The 21,321-nt window shown below is 46.2% G+C and overlaps 1 protein-coding gene across 1 annotated transcript in view; it reads left to right on the top strand.

Moving 5' to 3' along the window:
- The first annotated feature begins 6,660 nt into the window (after positions 1-6,660).
- Positions 6,661-21,321, top strand: part of pld1a (phospholipase D1a) — a 41,038-nt gene continuing 26,377 nt past the window's right edge. The window contains exons 1-3 of the mRNA XM_080783981.1: positions 6,661-6,800; positions 18,306-18,515; positions 20,159-20,331. Coding sequence (XP_080640107.1) covers positions 18,338-18,515; positions 20,159-20,331 — 351 coding nt within the window. The 5' untranslated portion in view covers positions 6,661-6,800; positions 18,306-18,337. The remainder of the gene's footprint in view (positions 6,801-18,305; positions 18,516-20,158; positions 20,332-21,321) is intronic.

Raw genomic sequence — 21,321 nt, 5'->3', positions numbered from 1 at the left:
GACGTGGTGGGGAAGGTTCTTCTTGGTCAAGTCGTGGAGGGGGGCCGCGATCGTGGCGAAGTTCTGGACGAACTTCTGGTAATAGGCGATCAGGCCGAGGAAGGACTTGACCTGCTTCTTGGTCACCGGGCGTGGCCAGGTCTGGATCTTCTCCACCTTCCTCGTCTGTGGTCGGATGCACCCTCGGCCGATGGTGTAGCCGAGGTAGTCCGTCTCGGTCCAACCAATGCGGCACTTCTTTGCGTTGGCGGTCAGGCCGGCCGCCCGTAGGGTGGCTAGGACTGTGTCGACCCGCTCCAGGTGCTGTCCCCAGGTGGCGCTGTGGATGATTACATCGTCCAGGTAGGCCGCCGCGAAGGCCTGGTGGGGTCGCAGTATCCGGTCCATCAGCCGTTGGAACGTGGCGGGGGCCCCGTGTACTCCGAAGGGCATCACTCGGTACTGGAAGAGTCCATCGGGAGTGATGAAGGCCGTCTTCTGCTTGGCTCTCTCCGTGAGGGGAACCTGCCAGTACCCTTTAGTCAGGTCGAGGGTACTGATGAACCGGGCGGGCCCCAGCCGGTCAATCAGCTCATCGACGCGGGCCATGGGATACGCGTCGAACACGGAGATCTCATTTAACTTCCGGAAATCATTGCAGAAGCGGAGTGTGCCGTCGGGTTTGGGGACAATCACGATCGGGCTCGACCAGGCACTGTGGGACTCCTCGATGACCCCCAGCTCGAGCATCTTCTGGACCTCTTCTCTGATTGCCTTCCTTCGTGCCTCCGGGATCCGGTACGGCCGTAGTCTCACTACCTGGCCGTTAGGGGTGTCGATGTCATGCTTTAGCACGGAGGTGTGGCCCGGTAACTCTGAGAATACGTCGCGGTTCCGATCGAGTAGCTCCCGCAAGTCCTGTGTCTGCTGGGGCGTCAGATCCTCACCAAGGGCCACGGCCGGGGCCTGCGGGGAGACAAAGGTTACTAAAGCGGGTAGGGGCACTTCCTCCGGCGTATGCCACCGTTTCAGTATGTTCACGTGGTAGATCTGGTGTCCGCGTCTTCTACCTGGCTGACTCACCCGGTAGTTCACGTCTCCTTTCCTCTCTACGACTTCATATGGGCCCTTCCATCGGGCCAGGAACTTACATTCGCTGGTGGGGACCAACACCAGCACTTTATCGCCGGGGGCGAACTCTCGGATCTTGGCACCCTTATTGTAGGTGCGCGCCTGGGCCGTCTGGGCTGCGGCCATGTGCTCTCTTACGATGGGCCAGATGCGTTTGGCGCGCTCCTGGAGCGCGTCGACGTGTTCGATGACGCTGCGGAGGGGGGACGGCTGGCTCTCCCAGGCTTCTTTAGCCAGGTCGAGGAGGCCACGCGGTTTCCTCCCGTACAGGAGCTCAAAGGGCGAAAACCCGGTTGACGCTTGGGGTACTTCGCGAATGGCGAAGAGTACAAACGGGATGAGGCGGTCCCAGTCTTTGGCGTCCTCTTCCGTGACGCGTTTTAACATTTTCTTTAGCGTTTGGTTGAACCGTTCGACCAAACCATCCGTCTCAGGGTGGTAGGCGGAGGTCCGTATACGCTTGACCTTCAGCCATTTATACAGGGATGCTAGGACTCTGGACATGAAGCACGTGCCCTGGTCGGTCAGGATTTCGTCCGCTATGCCGACGTGGCTGAATAGCATCAGCAGCTCGTGGGCGATGGCCCGGGCGTTGGCGGTGCGGAGGGGGATGGCCTCCGGATAGCGCGTCGCATAATCCATGATGACTAGGATGTACCGGTGGCCCCGGGCGGACTTAGGGAGGGGTCCGACAATATCCATGGCGATACGGGAGAACGGTACATCGATAATTGGCATTGGAATTAGGGGGCTATGGGGCACGCCGCGGGGGGCGGTTAGCTGACACTCGGCACAGGAGCGGCAAAACTCCTCAATGGCCTTCTTAACGCCTGGCCAATAGAAGCGGGCGGCGACCCGGTCGTAAGTCTTTTGTACGGCCAGGTGGGCCCCTAACTGGTGGGAGTGGGCGAGATACATTACTCGGGACACATACGGTTTGGGGACGAGTAATTGTTCGACGACCTCCCCAGCGGGGTCCTTGCAAGCGCGGTACAGCAAGTCGTGTTGGACGAAGAAGTGTGGGAAAGGTTTCTCACTCACCCCCGGGTTCAGCTTCCCGTCGACGGCCACGACGTTCCGCCTGGCGCCAGCCAGGTTGGGGTCGGCCCACTGAGCGGTGGCGAACGATCCTTGCCGCCGGGGGGGCGGCGCGTCTATTCTGGGGAACTCTAGGAAGGGGTCTTCACCGAGGGCCGGCGTGTCGTCTGCGTCGGAGGCCTCCGCTTCTTCCGGCCCGGGTTCTGGCTGGGGACTTCCTCGGCCGCTGCTGGTGGACGAGGTCCCGTCTTCGCGGAGGGCGGGGCAGGCGACGAGGGGTACGCTACTTCGGCGGCGTCGGCGGCGCCGCGTCCTGGGGGGCCCTCGTCGTCCCGGGTTCCAGTATTTCTCGAACAGCGGACAGTCCGTTCCGATCAAGAGGGGGACGGGGAGTTCGGGGACCACTCCGGCGGCGACCAACGCGGAGCCACGGGGGGTCTGTACGGTCACGTGGGCGACGGGGTACCGCCGGACATCTCCGTGGACACACGTGACCGGGATGGTGGGTCCATTGGTGGCGGAGGCGAGGTCACCCCGGACCAGCGTCACCACGCTGCCTGAGTCCAGCAAGGCATGGGTGTCGGTCCCATCAACCCGGGCGGGGAGGGTGGTCTGTCGTCGGCTCTCACTTCCGGTGTGGAGGCAGGGGCGGGGCCCTCTCATGCTGTCCGCGGAGGGCATGGAGACATCGGGGCCGGGGGGCCGCTCTGGGCAGGCCCAGGACAGGTGGTCCTCCCGATTACAGACGTAGCACCTGCGGATCCGCGGGCTGCGGTCGGGGGGGCCGGAGGCACGGGGCCGGACCGGGGCCGGCGGGGTCGGCGGGGCTGGTCGGCGTCGGTCTCGGCGGTCGTCTGTCTTGGGGACGGCGTCGCTCTTGGTCTGGCGGAGCATATCCGAGCAGACGTGGTGGTTCTCCAGGAGGGCGATCAGGGCGTCCACGGATGTGGGGCTGACTCGGGCAACATATTTCTTGGCGTCGGATGGCAGGGCACGGACACACCGGTCTATGACTAATCTCTCAATCCACGGGGTCTCTCCGCCCGTGGTCAGCCAGCTCTGCGTCAGGCGGTAGAGGTCGGCGACCTGAGCGCGAGGGGGCTGGGCCTGCTGATAGGCCCACATGTGGTACCGCTGGGCCCGGGCGGGCAGGCTGTAGCCGAGGGTGGACAAGATGGCGGCCTTCAGCGTCTCGTAGTCTCGAGCGTCTCTGGCGGGAAGGTCCCGACATGCGCGTTGAGCCTCTCCCGAGAGGTAGGGCGCCAGTATGCCGGCCCAGTCGGCGGCGGGCCACTGCTCGCGGTCGGCGGTGCGTTCGAAGAGTTCGAGGTACGCCTCAATGTCATCCTCGGGGGTCTGCTTGGAGAGGACGGCGTTGGGGGTCCTAGGGACATCACCGTGTCGGTCTAGCCTGCGGACAACTTCACGCACAGCGTTCTGTAGTTCAGTCTGACTTCGGAGAAGGGCGGCCAATTCGGGGCTGGCCATGTTTAGGCGGTGGTTGAGATCAGATGAATACCCACATTCTCCACCATATGTGGGAGGTCGGGTGGGAAATACAACTCAGAGTGCAGTTTCAGGGGTTAGACACACGATGGCGCCCCTTGCTTTATTTCTCCAACAGGTTCAAACAAAGTCAGTTTTCACAAACAGAACTCAGACAGTAATATTCTTTGCATGAGGTCCCGGCTCCGAGGCGGGAGTCGTCACTGCAGAGGATGAGAGGGGATGTTAGCATACGGTCAGAGCACAAGGTAAGTACAAAGTTGGGGCCTGAGACACCCGGTCTAGGCAGTCTACCAACTGGACCTTTGTATAACTCTTTCTCTTCTTCTTTTCCAGGTTCCAGAGGAGGCCAGGAGGCTCCCCCGGAGGTAGGTAAGGGGGTGCGTATCTTTCTCTATCCACAAGGCACAGAAGAGTACTTTAGAGTAGAAGTACTCGGATACGGGGTGGTGAGTAATTAGAGTAAAAGTACTTGGTATGGTACCGGGCGGGGATGGTACGGAGGGCCCCTTAGGCTCGGCCAACAGGAAGATACACAAGCATTTATATTCTTATCTCTCTCTATCTACTGGGTGGCCGTGTCGGTACGACAACGGCAGTCAGGGGGTTAACACAAAGTAAGCGCTCTAGTTTCTAACGGTCTTCTTTCACCGGGCCTGGCGGCGCAAGCCAACTTAAAGTCTCTTCAAGGGTGAAATAAACATAACACGGGCCCGTCTTCTTTCACAGGGTGTACGTGACACTTTATCTAGAGCCTGCTAGCTTCCATTAGTCTCTACGGGGTTATCTTCATTCAACAATCTTCAGTGTACAACACCACGGTGACACTCTTCATTCACAGTCTTCATTTAGCATCGACAGGGTGACTTCCTTCATTCACAATCTTCGTTATTATCCTTAGCTGCTCATTTGCCACTATGAGTGCCTCTTCTTAATAACACGGGTGATAGATAGTGAACGGTTTGTCTTACTGCGACCTTATGGAGCTGTGGGGCTGCCGTTTCCATACGGGGGTCCCGTCTTCCGCACTCGTCCCCGATACGAGCCAGGTGGGTCTCCAGTATGCATGCGGCTCTCCGTGTATACTTGTCTATGGGGGGCACACGCTCCTGCGTGTGCTTCCAGCCCCACTCCTACAAGCCTGGTGATGTGAGAATATAAGAGAGCAATTGAGTGGTGATACAAACAATCAAACAATAAACATAGTCCATACGTGAGAGTCCATAAGTGAGAGGAGTGTGGACTTACCATCCAACGCCGAGTGGACGGCATATGCTGCGCGAGCGTCTGTGTGTAGCAGGGATCTGATACTGCTAGGTGCGCAGGCTGTTTATAAAGGGCGCGGCTGACAGGCTGCGGCTGTCCTTAATTGCTAACCAGGGCGGCGGCCGGAATGAGGCGCAGCTGATTTAGAATTGCTCTGGGATAATACACTGAGTCTATGACCCGGCCATGGGCGTGCCTGGTTGTCATGGTAACTCGCCCCTCCCCCTGAGGTGAGACCTGACAGACTCCACAATATACTGTAGTCTAAATATCTATATTAGGCTATCTAATCTATTGTATTCTATGGTTTTCAGTTCAGGGCTATTAGTGGGGGTGGTGGTAAACTGACATACCCCCTGGGCACACCTTAGCGGACAGCCGCGGACAGAAGAAGCTGTCTTTTTCATAATTTCCGAGTTTTTAGACAGCTGTTAGACGACTGTCGCGGAGGAGAGCATTTCCGGGAATTTGTCCGTCGCGGCAGTCAGCCGCGGAGGTGGAGCTTCTTTTCCATTCACCAGCTGTCTAAAAAGCCGGAATGACGTTGGGCGTCAGCTTCTTCTGTCCGTGGCTGTGCGCTAAGGTGTAGCTGCGCTGTGAGTCTGCTCATATGTGCCCCGGCCCACAGTGTTGATGAGTCGATGGGTGTGTCTTTGTCTTATGACATTACAGGGTGTGGTTGATAAGTGTGTGGTTTTGAGGTCAATGTCCTGGTTATTTTCCTATGTTAACACCAGCTAGTATTTGTCCTATAACATTGACCTCGACCCTGGACCTTAGGGTTGCTAGTTCCCTCACAATTTTGAAACAAAACTTAAGACACATTTCTACAGAGAGGCCTTTTTAACCCCCAGAACTTGACACCTTTATTCCCCCTGACAATGTTGTTGTTATATCTTTGGTTGTAATTGTTGTGATGTTTGTGATTACTTGATTGTTTTAATTATGTTGTTAAGCACTTTGGAACATTGTTCAAAAGGGTGTTTATTATTATTATTATTATTATTATAAAAAGTAGGCCTAGTCAATTCCATTTTCCATTCCAATGAAGTTACCTGCTAGTACTTAATTCACAACACCTTTTAATCACGTAGCTTAAACCTTGAACTTTATGAGTTCATTATTTGTTGGGTAGCAGCGAGCGCAATACACACCCTCTCCACAAGATGGTGAAAGAGGTGCTTTTATGGAGCTCGATGCACGATCACTTGCCTTGCTGTGTGTCTATGGTGTGCACACCGCACACACGCACGCGCATATACGCACACGCGTGCGTGTGTGGGGAGAGAGAGAGAGAGAGATGGGACAAAATATAGCTAAACAATGTTTTCCTTTCATAAATTCATTATGAATTATGAAGTATCGATTCCATGTCACATTTGCGTGCGTGTGTGCAAAAGAGAGATGATTGATTGATTTATTGATTTATTGATTTATTGATTTATTGATTTATTGATTTATTGATTTATTGATTTATTGACGACTGAAAGTGCAAGCGACAGATGACCAGACAGACAGACAGACAGACCACAACCAGACAGACACATTTTCTCCACCGATCACCCCTCCCATCCCCCTCCCAGCCCGAATTCCAACACTTTCTAAACCAATGACAGGAGCTTGTAGGAGGACTTGGCTCTTCATCGCCAGTGATTGGTCTACAATCCAGGGAGAGCCCTCCCTTCTCGATGAGTTAGTTTAGAGTTCAACATTAGTTAGTTAGTTTGTACAGTCAGACAGAGACAGTTTGACGAGACCAGGCGAACACAACTGGTAAAACCACTGTGTTTATCGTCCAGAGTGTACTTATAAAGTCCATTGGATCCGGTGGCTTAATCAGACGGAGCAACATGTGGACTTTATGTCCACAAAAAGAGCAGGTTGGTGTCTCTCTCTCTCTCCCTCTCTCTCTCTCTCTCTCTCTCTCTCTCTCTCTCTCTCTCTCTCTCTGTAGTACAAAATACTAATCTATTTGCGTCCATGCAGTGCCAGGGAGCTATATTTCAGAGCGTTTTTCATAATAGTAGTTCTGACACTGGCATTAGTTTTTGCATTGTACATTGTACATTGGTTGAAGCGTTGAACCCAATAACCATGCACTGTGTTTGCAATGTGTCAGTCTTTGTGTACGCGCAGATGAGACATTTCTTCATTTTTGTGCTGTTCCTGGGAGGAGAATGTGGGCCCCTACACTGTGGTGTGAACACACCGTGTTTGTTTTGTGTGGGAGTAGGTGCGTGTACTGTAAGGTCATCCATCCATGTGTCAGTTTGCTTTTCGCAAATATGTAGTTCGTATTGAAAGTATTCTGTGCTTGTCTTTTGAAAGTGTAAAGATACCATTTACCCTAAATGGCACAATTTATTTGCATATGATTTTTTGTGTCGGATGGATGGCCTCCCCCCGTCTCAAATGGCATAAATGTTTTGACATAAATTTATCTTAAATCTTGGAAGGTGTGTGTGTGTGTGTGTGTGTGTGTGTGTGTGTGTCAGAGACAGTTATATTATACTAGGAATGACTTGACCCATATAGTTTTTCAGTGAAGTGTTTGATTTCAGTTTAGTTAGTTTTACTAGTCCATTAATAGTTTTAGGAATTGCGTTTATAGAAGCTGAAAATGGTGAAAGCATGACATCAGATTTTTTTTTTATCGGAAAATCGGATCTATCTATAGGCTATTGGGTTTAGTTTTAGTATTGTTCATTTTTAATTATTTATTTTAGTTTCAGTTAACTCAACACTTTGACTAAAACTAAAATAATAACTGCGTGCGTGAGTGCACGCTCACTGATATTCTTGCACCCTGCTGTGAAAGTTAGCTGCAGCAACTGGAATGTCATGGGAAAAGAAGTTGCTTTTCCTCTCTCTTTCTACCCCTTCCTTTCACCCCACCCCTCCCCATCTAATCCCGTCTGTCTGTATTTGCAATGTCAGGGTTGTTTTCAGGTTCTGGTGTCAAACAGTAGGCACCTGTCTGACCCAAGTACCTCCATGTTGGTGGGAAATGGCCCAGTTTCTTCATGACCTTTCTTTGTCTCTCTGTGTATGTTCGCTGTATTATTGCTGTTTTATGAGCAGCCATCATGCAAAGTTTGCAAGGTGTCAATTATTAAACAGGTGGTGTTGAAAATAAACAAAGTGGAATACACCGTCACACCTCTTAAACCTTTTCAATGTGGCATGATGGCATCCAACTTTGGTAAATGCATTCCAGAAGTCAGTCAAAATAGTGCCGGGTGATATGGCTTAAAAAGTGATATTGTGATTAATGTGATATTTACAGACCGTATATTGATCATGTTCCATATTCTAACTGATCATCTATTCATCAACGTTACCTTTTTATATATTATCTAAAAAAATATTTATTGAGCACCGTAAGAGCGTCATCATAAAGTACATTGGAATTGAAAACAAAAATGTGTCCAAGTCTTTTAGTGTACATGATACAACAATAATCACTTTGTACAATTCGTCCGGTGCTTTTTCCTTTTCTGTTTTCTTTCCCCTTCCATATCGCTTTCATACTTTGAAACAATATAGTCAAGACAGTGAGCCCTAAGTATTATTATTATTCTGACTCTCCCAATTATAACTCACCTTGACTGCTCTCATGAGAGCATTGGGTGGGATTTAAAGACGTGGATAGTTGTGCGTTAGGATTGTTCATGCATGGTGCTGTTCCTAAATACCTAATGAAATACTTCAACTGTGTGAGGGATTTTCACAGAGCTATTTCTCTTGGCACAGTGTTGTTCCTTAGCAGTCTAGCTACCACACTTATTGTTTTCTATGTAGCAGGTTGCCAGGAAACCTTAAGGCGATCAGTTGTTTTGCTCAGAGGTCAACTGTAGTAGGATGCGTTGGCTGTTGTTTGGCTCAGAGGTCAACTGTAGTAGGATGCGTTGTATGTTGTTTGGCTCAGAGGTCAACTGTAGTAGGATGCGTTGTATGTTGTTTGGCTCAGAGGTCAACTGTAGTAGGATGCGTTGTATGTTGTTTGGCTCAGAGGTCAACTGTAGTAGGATGCGTTGTCTGTTGTTTGGCTCAGAGGTCAACTGTAGTAGGATGCGTTGTCTGTTGTTTGGCTCAGAGGTTAACTGTAGTATGATGCGTTGTATGTTGTTTGGCTCAGAGGTCAACTGTAGTAGGATGTGTTGTCTGTTGTATTGTTTTAGTATTGATGTATCTAGTGATGTACAGAATCAGACATTGTTGTACACAGTATTGAGGTCTTTACTGATGTTGTACAGTGTACAGTGTACATGTACAGAACCAGACTAAGGGCTCTATTTTCATCCATGCTAAACCCCTTATCCCGAAACTACTTTTCTTTTTTTACTATTTTGAAAAACATTTTTGAATAGTTCAAATAGCCAATCTACGTGTTGATGTAGATTGGCTATTTTAACTACCGGTATTCAAAAAGGCCATAACTTTGCCATATCCCAACTTTGTAGTTTAGTTTTTAATGTGTGGTGCTGTTTGGCTTTCTTTGCGGATCTGTATGTTTTTAAGATGAAATTGACAAAATAATCCAATCAATTAATCAACCAACCAATCAACCAACCAATCAATCAATCCGTCCATTACAAGTGTACAGTATACATTTCCAGCTAGGTGGATGGTAGCCAGCCAGCAACTTTTCTGTGTCGCGACTTGTGCCTTGTCGGCGCAAAATCAATGGCAAATTGTGTAATTATCACGCAGATATTTGATGTAAGACTCTTTACATCAATAGGATGACCAGTAAGCTCATAAAGAAAAGTAGCCGCCTAGAACTATTTTAATGTACTGTTACATCCAGACAGCGCGTGTGGAACACCCTGTCAGTTGGTTTAGTGGTCTGGACTCTGGGCACCAGCTAGGAGCTACAGTGATGTCTTTTCCAGCCATGGACTGGGCTGACTCAAAGAGAGAAGGAGGAAAATGGGAGTGAGAGAGCAAGAGAGAAATACAATGAAGCCTTGTGTTGTAAAGACAGGGCAGCACACTGGGGACGAAGATGACGATTCCTTCTCTCTGTCATCTATGCCTCTCTCTGCCTCTATCCCCATATCCATGGTGTGTGAGGAATAGATAATAGTCAGCTTTTTCGAGTGGGCACAGAAAGAGACCTCTCGTTCTCATTGGTCTTTCTCTCCCTCCTCCCATCTCCTCTCTCTGTGCCATCTGTGCCATGAAGAGCCTGGCACCACACACACTGTAAATGCCAAGCTAATCCCATGATATCTGTATTTATCTGCGTATATGTGTGTGCATGTACAGTACGTAATATCTTTATGAGCGTACAAAGCGTACAATCAATCAATCATCAGCTGTTTGTGTATGCCATTACAAATTATAGTTCCTCATCTCAACATGACTGAAACGACTGTCAAATGATATCCCAGCTCAGCTGTCTGGATAAGTAAATCACCTTTCAAATATGTCTTGTAAGTGGAAAAAGGACTGGAGTATTAAGTTGTGGTAATTTAATTCAGATGCTTCACCCACCATCACCGACATCTTATTTACGGCTTACTCTAGCGTAATATGTTGAATGTGATTGAGAAGGATGATATTTAATGTTAAAAATGTGTCGTGAGATTGTATTGAAAGTGAAACTTGTGAAAATCTCTAAATAGTGTCCCTTGAATGAGCAAGAAGTTGGCACAGTTGCAGCAGGTAAACTGTTGGTGGTGATGAAAAGCTTCAATGTGGAGGAAGACTTCACATGACGGGGAGTGTCTTAGAATATGTCAGTCAAGCATCTTCTGAATCCACTCCGTCTCCAACCATACTCTCCTACATTTTAGGCATTTCGCTTAAGGCCGCCAGGATCTATTAATCTATTTATCGTGCATTGCCAAGGTTTTCCGCTTGCAACCCTTATTTTGAAGAGCTAAATATCCATAACCGGAGTTACGATGACATAATGCTGTGTGTGGTGTCTTGACCGGTTGTTGTTCTCTCGCTCGGTGCAGAAAAACCCGGCCGCAAGTATCACAGCGCCTGCTGTCAGCCGTTGAAAAACCTTGTTTTCACCAGAAACGACATTCATTAATTTGGAGATACAGGCCATTGAAAGCAGCACATGGAGTGCAAGTGGGTGCGCGTGCATCTTCAAAATGGCTTCGGCCACTGTCCCATGATCACTTACACTGTTATGCTAACGATTCCATCGGATCAAAACATCCTAGAAAAATCGTAGAAAAGGTAGGCTACGGTTCTGGCGGGCTGCCAGACGGAACAATGGCATGGCACCGACAAAAGTAATCCTACGCTTACTACGGTTCTGGCGGGCTCTGTGTTAAGACTCCCACACCCTTGCAGTCTAAAGCCATTCAGCACACTGCATGATATCCCAAACAGCAAGTTCTAAGTGTTTTTGGGAGCCCAGGGCCATATTACAAGTGTGGTGATAGCTTTTATGGCTCTGAGACCCACTTTGTGAGGATAAATGCTCCTTCCTTTGTCTTGCTCTCCTATTTTTCCTCTCGCCACTGCTTTCCCCCAAACACCGTGGCCCTGACTCCCTCAGTAGTACTAGTCTCTATTTCTTCCTCCTGCAGTTGAGTGTATTGATTGGGACCAGTTGACATTTGAGTGGAGGCTTGATGTTCTTCAGAGAGCCCTTCTCTGCTGCCGTTTATTTTTAACAGCAAGTCCCTGCCTGTTGTAACAATCACCAAGACAACAGGACAGGAAGCAGGAAGTACAGCAGTGTTCCATAGGAACGGAGGCGAGAGATAACTCCCTTCAAACTACTCCTCTCATCATGTCTTCCTCACCCTCTCGCTCTTTCTTCCTCTTTCGATCTCACTGCACTCCCCCCATCTATTTGCAGGCACAGAGATACCAAATCTAGGTGGTCCGACGTGCAAGTATGCATGTGTGCGAGTCCTTCTTCATTCCATGTCATGTCATTCTGGAGTTGACCTCTGCTGTGGAGGTCAGGCCTGCAGTGGGTCATGGGTATTCTTAGAGCAGGGAACTGTCTTGTCATAAATACTCTGGTATTTTGTGTTCACATCCATGACAAACACACATTTGGACTGTCACCAGCTGAAAAATTAATTCTCACTAACCAGTGGTGATGGACAGTAGTGCATTCAAGTGGTAAATATTTTTATTTCAATGATTCAATCAAAATTTCACCATCCTTTTAAAAATCTTATGACTATTTCTAAGATTGCCATCAATGATGCCAAAATGTCGACTATTATTGCAGATACAGTATTGGCAGTATTGTTTCTGTTACTTACAAACTGGAAACTTTAAATGTATATTATACTGTATAATAATAACTACAGGATGGATCCCAGTCCTATAAACTCGAATGTCACTGACTGACTGAGTCACTCATGAAGTTACACCACTGTTTGGCCTAATGACAAACTAGACAATCGCAGCGCAATTGTCAAGACAATTGTCCCTCCAGACTAGGGGATGGCAGTTGCAACTTGCAAGAACCTCTTTTCAGGTGATTGGTTTAGATACTGTATAGTTTTTGTGAGGTTAGGGATAGGCCACGCCCCCCTGGGTGAAGTACCAAATCAAGAGAGTAACCAATCACAAAGCAGTCGTTCCTCCAGGCTTTGCCATGTAGTATTGCTTTTGCGAATGCAATGGAAAACTACAAATGGCAATGTAGTAACTTGCTTCATTTGAGTATTACTAGGCTGCTTACAATCTATATTGTGTTGCTTGTTTTGAATTATAATTTTTTTGCTACCTGTTAGAAATGTTCTTCTGAAACTGAGGCATTCTGTGGATGGACCAAACTTAAGTCTTCTTAAATGCTGTTGTATACATAAAATGTTACCTGTTTGTAACATTCCTTCTTGCAAGGGATGTATAATTTTAATCTTAGGCAAATTGTTGAGAATGTACAGTAGACTGTGTAAAAATGAGAAAAAGGCCGCACACGTAGCCACGATGCTGTAGACAAGAATCCAACGTTGGATTCTTGTCAATAAATATACAGCATCGTGGCTACGAGTGTGCAGCCTTTTTCTCATTTTTACTTATTTACTGCCTTAGGCCAGCCCTTTCCTGTTTTGTCTAAATGTACAGTAGACTGACATCATTCTTTGCCATTCGTGGAGAATGGAAGGGAAAAGCCTAGTCACAACCTAACTGGGTGGGGCATGCATTTCCAACTTGCATCATTCTAAGTAGGCCAGTGCCCAAAGGGCACCACTCTAGTGTATATCAATGTGAGGGAAAAATGAATGACATGCATAATATATAACATAATTCAGCTTTTTTCACGCTTTCTGCAGAACTCCCTTTCCCCTCATTCCATTCTCTATCTCTCTGTCTCTATCTCTGTCTTTATCACTCGTCTGCCCGGGGTCTGTATCTCTCTCGGTTGGGAACCAGTAAAAAAATTATGCCTGCTGGGACTTGTTTTTATATTCTGAATGTCTGTCTACATTGAAATTAACATACCTTCGGTTATAGCACCCAAAGTTACTTACCAATTTAATCATATCCTAAGATCAATGGTTACATTTAATGTTAAGAGTGGCATAATAGGAATAGGTGAAGTGTTAGAAGGGTTTAAGGTGTGTGTGTGTGTGTGTGTGTGTGTGTGTGTGTGTGTGTGTGTGTGTGTGTGTGTGTGTGTGTGTGTGACTGTGTGTGTGCGCGTGTGCGTACGTGTGCATACGTGTGCACGCGCGCAAGAGCGCAAGGGAAGGACAGCAAGGAACTTCTCTGTAGAAAGTGTTTGCTGTAAATATAGTATTTAGGTAATATCCTGTGTGTGTGTGTGTGTGTGTGTGTGTGTGTGTGTGTGTGTGTGTGTAAATCCTGCCCTGACTTGCCTCAGAGACAGAACTGTCTAGAATAATTTGACACCACAGCCTCTTTGTGTGTACCACCTTTGCCTTTGATTCATCACAACAGGAAACTTTGAATACATTATTTATTTTGTCCTGTTTATTTCAGTCTCTCGTGGGAGTGATAGCTAGCGAAATAGACTAGCAGAAAGCAGCAGAGGTGGACGACTCCGGTTCAATAAGAAATGTTGCGATGGGAAAACCTCCCAGCTCTTGTCGTCTCTACTTCTCTTTTCTTCTTCCCTTTTCACCCCTGTGCATCTGTCTTGTCACTCTTTCTTCCTTTTCCCTGTGAGTCCCACTCCTGCCTACAGTAGTCCCTCCCTGTGAGTCCCACTCCTGCCTACAGTAGTCCCTCCCTGTGAGTCCCACTCCTGCCTACAGTAGTCCCTCCCTGTGAGTCCCACTCCTGCCTACAGTAGTCCCTCCCTGTGAGTCCCATTCCTGCCTACAGTAGTCCCTCCCGAACCATTCACTTCTTGCACTCCACACACACCCTTCCGTCTCCATGTGGTGCAAACTCAGAGTAGGGTTACAGTATTAGCATGTCAAACCGGTTAGGGTTCTTCTGCCCTATGGACCAGTGTATTTACAGTACAGTACAGTACGGGCTATATTACTAGTATGGGCTATTTATGGAGGATAGGCAGCAGGCTGATTCTTTTTTTTTCTTTTGGCCAGTGTATTATAATAGATTATAATAATTTTCATGATTTATAGTTGCAATGCATTACAGTGTAATTATAGGTCACTATAAGTGGTGATTGTGTGCTTTAAATGAATGTCATCTAATGTCCTCTTCTAGTGACATATCACAATATAATAGTCCTGAAGGATGAATGGTTCTTTCACTTATCACCTTACAGCAGCCAAACTAATGTCAGTGAAGCTTTGTGAAACGATTTGAACAAAATGGTTATTGATTGCAGATTCTTTGATAAATCTGTTTTCAATTACAGTCTTAACTTGTGATAAGGTTGACCAGGATGCAACATTTTCATAATCGATTAATCGGAAGATTATTTACACTATTAATTGAAATGGCACTCATTTAGCTATCACCTTATTTGATTTTAGGTTATTTTAGACATGTTCTGACTAACAAAAGACATTAAAGATGAATAATTCATTCAATTATACATTATTTTATCTGAGCATTTTGCTCAGATGCTGATAAGGCTGTTGGCTTCCTGTCCTGTAGATCAGTGCTTCCCAAACAGTGGGTCGGGACCCATTTTTGGGTCATGGAGGACCCATTTGTGTGTCTGTTGGAGAGGGCCATTACATGTTTGTGTTTTGTGTTTAAACATATAGATCTTGAGAGACTGCCCTTGATCTGCGCATTAAGATCTGATAAAGGCATATTTTAATTATTGACCAGTATCCTCCTACATTAAGATCTGATAAAGGCATATTTTAATTATTGACCAGTATCCTCCTACATTAAGATCTGATAAAGGCATATTTTAATTATTGACCAGTATCCTCCTACATTAAGATCTGATAAAGGCATATTTTAATTATTGACCAGTATCCTCCTACATTAAGATCTGATAAAGGCATATTTTAATTATTGACCAGTATCCTCCTACATTAAGCCTGCTCAAGTCAAAAGGTGGATCTGGGTAATTAAGTCAAAACAGTGGGTGAAATTAGTTTTTGTGCGAGCTCCATAATTTTAGTTATTTCTATAAGAGGTATAGGGGAGAGAGAAAATAATAAAAAACAAACAAATTATCTGGTACATATTTACACATGGCACCGGACGGCAGACATTTATCCTGTGCAGTAACTACAAAGACATAACGTACCTGAGGTAAGACATAAAGGTAGCAGCAGATATATATACTGTACAGTTGTACATATGATATGGACGTTAGTTAAGGTGCGAGAAAAAAACGAAATAACAGTGCAAGTCATAGTAGCCTATTGTGGCAGTGTGGTCACTGTGGTGTGTGTGTGGCAGGTGGTCACTCAGTCCGTTGCTCTCCCAAGGTTGGCACAGTGGTTGACACTGGGTGAAAAAAATGGGTTGCAAAAATTGTGGGATCAAAAATAATAAAATAAAATAAAATAGCTTAACAGCTGTATCTAGTACAATTGGATGCAATCTGATTTTGTATGCATTGGGAAAGTTGATAAAGCATTTGTGGAGCTTTTCCGTTCAAGTGGTGACGTTTTGCAGGATGGAACCATGTATTCCATGTACATAATGTTGTGGTTTCTGTGCACGCTATGGTGAATACTGGACTACTCGCCCCGGTGCTTGCCCGTTTTTCCTCCCGGAATGTTCCCCAGTGAGGGGGATAACTTTGTAATATGCTATTGGCTGTTTGTATTCTTTTTGGAAAAATATAAAAAGATACTGCTGTGGAAAGGCTATATTATTTAACTTATATTGAACCAATAAACAATTTAGTATTATTTAGTATATGTAGGTTTTGCCCCCTCAAATGGTACCTCGTCAGATAATCCCCACATATCCTACAACAACTTCTGTGAACAGACTTCACTGTAGTAGCTTTTCATAAATTATATTTGTACTTAGGCTGTTCTGCTGTCATGAAAGTTTATAGTTAGAGAAATTCAAAGTCCAGCCGTCTGCTGTCCAGCCTCTCCCACCCCTCACTGGGGAAAATTCTGGGAGGAAAACAGAAACGGGGTGAGTAGTCTTGTTACCGCTATGGTGACCTCCCACTGCTCCCAGTGATCCTAGTAATGGACAGCTGTTGTGAGGTCTCTTCTCTTTAGGCATCTTCAAATGCGTGTGCATTGTTGTTGTTTTGTGGTAGGACAACTCGGCGTTACACAGCTTGCATTTCACCTTGTTTGAGAGAGAGAAAGAGAACTTGTGGAGCAGAGGACTTGAAATGTGTTTTCAAATGTGTATTTTGCGTTGATAATAACAATAAATGTGTTTTCTTTTTTTACTGGCCAGGATTTCCGGAAGGCAAATTATATTTCCCAGCTTTTGCAATAAATAACCCCCGGCAATTACTGGCCTAATGTGATCACACCAACGCTTCACTGAACTGTGATATAATCACAATTCACCAGGGCCTGAGTTATTGATTAATCAACAACATTCAGCAATGGTGGCTGCCTGTGGCATGAAGTTATCAGTGCTTCTCAGACTGTACTCTTTCTCTACTCCCACCTTAAAATCGAAGGGCTTGTCACTCATGCTTCTTTGGCTTCATTGAGAATGTTATTAGCTAGCTCACGGTAAATGTATAAAATGGTTCTCAGATTGCCTGATATTGTGAGGCTATTTAAAATAATAATAAAAATGGAAGCGTTTTGGGCACAAAGGTTTCCAATTCCACAAGACGGTGACGATATATAACCTGAAATGCATTGTTTTTAACTAACTTCAGTGTAATTGAAGAGTGTAGCTGCTGTGCGCAGGTGTATTAGAAAATATAAACATCGGTTCAGAATCAGGACTCGACGGATACAAAAAAATCACACCCGTGTGAACTGAGTGGTGCAACTCCCCCCCCCCCCCCCCCCCCACCACCTCTCTCTCTCTCATTAGCAGGCAACAGTGCAGCACTATCCCTCTCTCTGTTTCTGGCACAACAGCGCCCCTACTGGTACTCATAGTCATATACTGGTGCTCATTAACGTCACACGGTCACATAGGTGAACACGGACATTGCTGTTCCTTGGAGTGGTTGCACCACTCAAAAAGTACTTGACTGCATAAGCCCTATAAATTAGTTTCACTGACCGCTGTCCGCAGTGGTACGTACTTAAGTCTTCTCCTTTTTACCCCTCTCCTCATAATCATGTAGGCAAAATGGCCGATCTAAAATCTCACAACACGTTGCGTTGTGACTCGTTGTATAGATTAGATTGGCTATTTTTGCAGAATGCTTGCCAATAGTCACAGAATGTTCACCTCTTTGTTATGATATGCCCAGATTAGAATAGGGACACTAGGGTCCATGTACTTAATCGGGACATTCCTACAGCAAACCAGTGGTCAGTCAGTACAGTATGTCACCTCTGACCTCGCTCTTCCTGCCGGTGGAGGTCAGGAGAGCCTCCTTTTCTATTCCTGACTACACCCTTATGGATTCAGGTGGTTCCATTTGTAAGCAGTCTTGAAGTTAAATAAGTTTTAGATTGTGTACTGTCCTCTGTGGGAATGAAGTACATTCACATGACAGCTTCAATCATGCTCTCACTTCTGTAAATATTTTGGAAAACATGGAACAGAATGCCAAAAAGATGTTTCCTCTGTAGGGCTGCAACTATTGCAATTACGAATTGTTTTTTTATTACACAAAATTGCACAGCGGTGTCATGCAAAAATAACGAAAATGGCAGATCTATAAGCTCATAACATTTCATCTATAATTGTATGCCCAAAATAGGGATTGATTATTAATCGATTAAAAATTAAAATACATGATATATATTTTTGTAATCGAAATTTAAATCAGTTTGATTAACTGTTTCGGCCCTATACGTCCGTGAATGTTTTACACATTTTGGGAAACATGGAACTGAATGCCCAAATTACTTTTGTCCACTCGTCTCCTCCAGGTGTGCCCTGCTCTGGGGGTTGAGTGCTAGGCATGCTGGGAAAAGCTCCGCCAACCACCAGCAATCAAAACCTGGTAAACTCTGACATCCGGGAGGACGTCCCAGACTCGCGTATCAAAATGGCCGATGGCGATGTCGTGGAGAGCTTGGATACCAGAGAGCTGGACACGGAGGAGGGAGAAGAGACTGACTTTGATGGAAATTACATAGGTGTGTATGTGTACTTGTATTACTATACTGTAATTGTGCTGATGTACAAGCTCACACTGCATCACACTGAACACATGGTGAGCTTGTAGATCATTTTCAGTGTATAACCCAGGCTTTAAAAAACGTGGGTGAAAATGGCATATAAAATTGGCTTCCTTCCTCACATGTATAGTAATACAATGTAGTGTATATGTCTGTGTGTTTGTGCACAGGTGTTCTTTATTTTCTGTACGGTATAAAGGATCAAAGAGTAGTAATGCACATCCAACCTCTTGAAGACAGGTGTTGGCCCTGAAGTGAACTGAGATCAAAGTATAGAGAATAGAGCTGAAGTAGCTCCCTTTGGCACTTTTTCATTTAACAGTTACAAAAACTGATGTTTCGAGCCCATGCTCTTCTTCAGTATAAACACATTTTGTCCTTACAGGTTCATAATTTAACTTTAACTATACATGACTTACCGGTATATTATGTTACAGTGAATCCGAGCAAACCAGTAAACGTGAGAAAAACGGAACGGGGGGCGCCCGTTTTTCCGGTGCGGGATGCCTTGGCCGCGTCCGGGCCGGGTCCCTTTGAGGCCATGCCTCCCCAAGGGAGACGCCTCCCCACAGCCGCCGGGACTAAATGCGCCATCGGGGGTTGGGGTGGCGATCGCCGGCCGTCGTCCCGTCGCGTTCACGTTCGCCGCCTCTTTTTTGTTTTTTTCAACCGGGGCCACCCACGTGCTTTCCCCGGCCTCATATATAAATTAGTTTCACTGACTGCTGTCCCCCAGTGGTATACTTAGTCCTCTTATCATAATCATGCAGGCAAAAATGGCCGATCTAAAATCTCACAACACCGGGGCTGCCCATGTGTTTTCCCCGGCCTCGTCTTCCTGTTCCGCACGGTTTGTTTTCTATACGTTTTTGAAAATGTTCAGATAAGTAATAATGTCAAATTGTCTTTTAATAAAGAGCTCTCTTTTATGTACTGTACACTTCCTCTCCAGTTGGTAATCTATAGCAGTGGTTCCCAAAGTGGGGTCCGGGGACCCCCAGGGGTACCTGAGGGAGTTCCAGGGGGGACCCATCTATTTTGTTCATGTTCATAAAGTGCTAAAGTGTTTAAAGCAGTGGTTCCCAAACTTTTTCATGTCAAGGACCCCCAAATTGACACTACTTAGCCCGTGGACCCCCATTTGAAAAGATATGCCAGGGACCCCCATAAGAGAAGACGAGAAGACATTTAGACGTCTACATTTAGACGTACACATTTAGACGTCTACATTTAGACGTCTACATTTAGACGTACACATTTAGCGTCTACATTTAGACGTACACATTTAAGACGTCTACATTTAGACGTCTACATTTAGACGTCTGTATACATTTAGACGTCTACATTTAGACGTCTACATTTAAACGTCTACATTTAGACGTATACATTTATTTGTTATCCGTGTTGCGAGGATGAGGGGGTACCTGGAAAAATATCTACCCCAAAAGGGGTACCTGGTCCAAAAAAGTTTGGGAACCCCTGATCTATAGTGATGGAGCAGATATTTTTATTGAACATGATGTACCGTACTGTATGTGTGACTTGCCCTCATGCAGTGGCATTAACGTCCCCATCTCTTTCTCTCTCCCTCCCTCCTCTAGGGGACTGTCGTATCCAGTTCTCAGCTGTATATAACACGTTGGGTTTTAAGGAGTCGGGTTCCAAGGTGTACCTCCCCACTGTTCCCATTACAGCCAGGATCCTGGATGTGGAGAGGTTCACTGCAGCACAGGACCGCTTCATGCACCTTGGTCATAAAAGGAGCGTCAACAAGGTACTGTCTAATGGCCTACTTAGGCCAATTCACAATTTAGGCATTTAGCAAATGCTCTCAATCCAAAGCATAAAACACAAGGTAATACATCAAATGCATAGAAATAGTCAACTAGGATCATAAGTAAACTAAGAACCTAATATCCAGTAGAATAGCGGTAGAATGAAACTACCACTAGAATGCTATGTCTACATAATATGCTATCCAAATGAAATTTGCATACACCTGTAAGTTCATCGAGACTAGGGCAAATGCTATGGCACTAGTGCTATGGGCTAAGGTGGAGTCTAATGATGTGAGTTTTCAGACACGGCGAAAGATTGGCAGTGAGTTTGCAGTTCTAATTGCAATGGAGAGTTCATTCCATAGTTTGAGAGCCAGAAGGGAAAGTCTGGGACGGGTGGAGTGTTGTCCCGGATGTTTAGGTCCTACTCTAGCATAATATCCTGTATCTTATATTCACATTCACATTATTCTGAGATTCCTTGTATAGAGGGTATGCGTGTGACATCATCAGCAAACCCGGAAGTTATGCGGGAAGTCCCGGAACGCCTACCGAGTGGCAAAAAACTACTTTCTGGCCTCGACAGCCCATCCATCCAAATAGAAAAGTCCAATATGATTGCATTAAACGATGATAACCAATGTCAAACTCACTTTGCCACTTGATTTGCCATTCACTCCTTGTTTCTTTGTATCTTCAGACTCCATGTCATCCTTATTTATTCTAAAGGGAGGAGAGACATGCACAACCTACCTGAAATTGGGCAGGTGTTAAGCGAAAAAATCACACCTGTGTGAACTGAGCGGTGCAGGCTGCTCAACAATATTGCTGGCTGGCTGCAGTTATCGTTTCAGTGCTCAGTGTGAATGGCCCTTTAAGGCTGCTCAACAGTGTAACTTTAGGTACCACAGACAGACAGACAGACATGCATCCATACAGACATACACACACGGCCAATCATTGGAGCGGTTAGGCACTGCAAAAAA

Source organism: Protomyctophum bolini (assembly GCF_963924005.1).
Source record: "Protomyctophum bolini genome assembly, chromosome: 15".
NCBI lineage: Eukaryota > Metazoa > Chordata > Actinopteri > Myctophiformes > Myctophidae > Protomyctophum > Protomyctophum bolini.
Note: the sequence above shows the minus strand (reverse complement) of the source record. Positions and strands in the feature narration are given on the sequence as shown.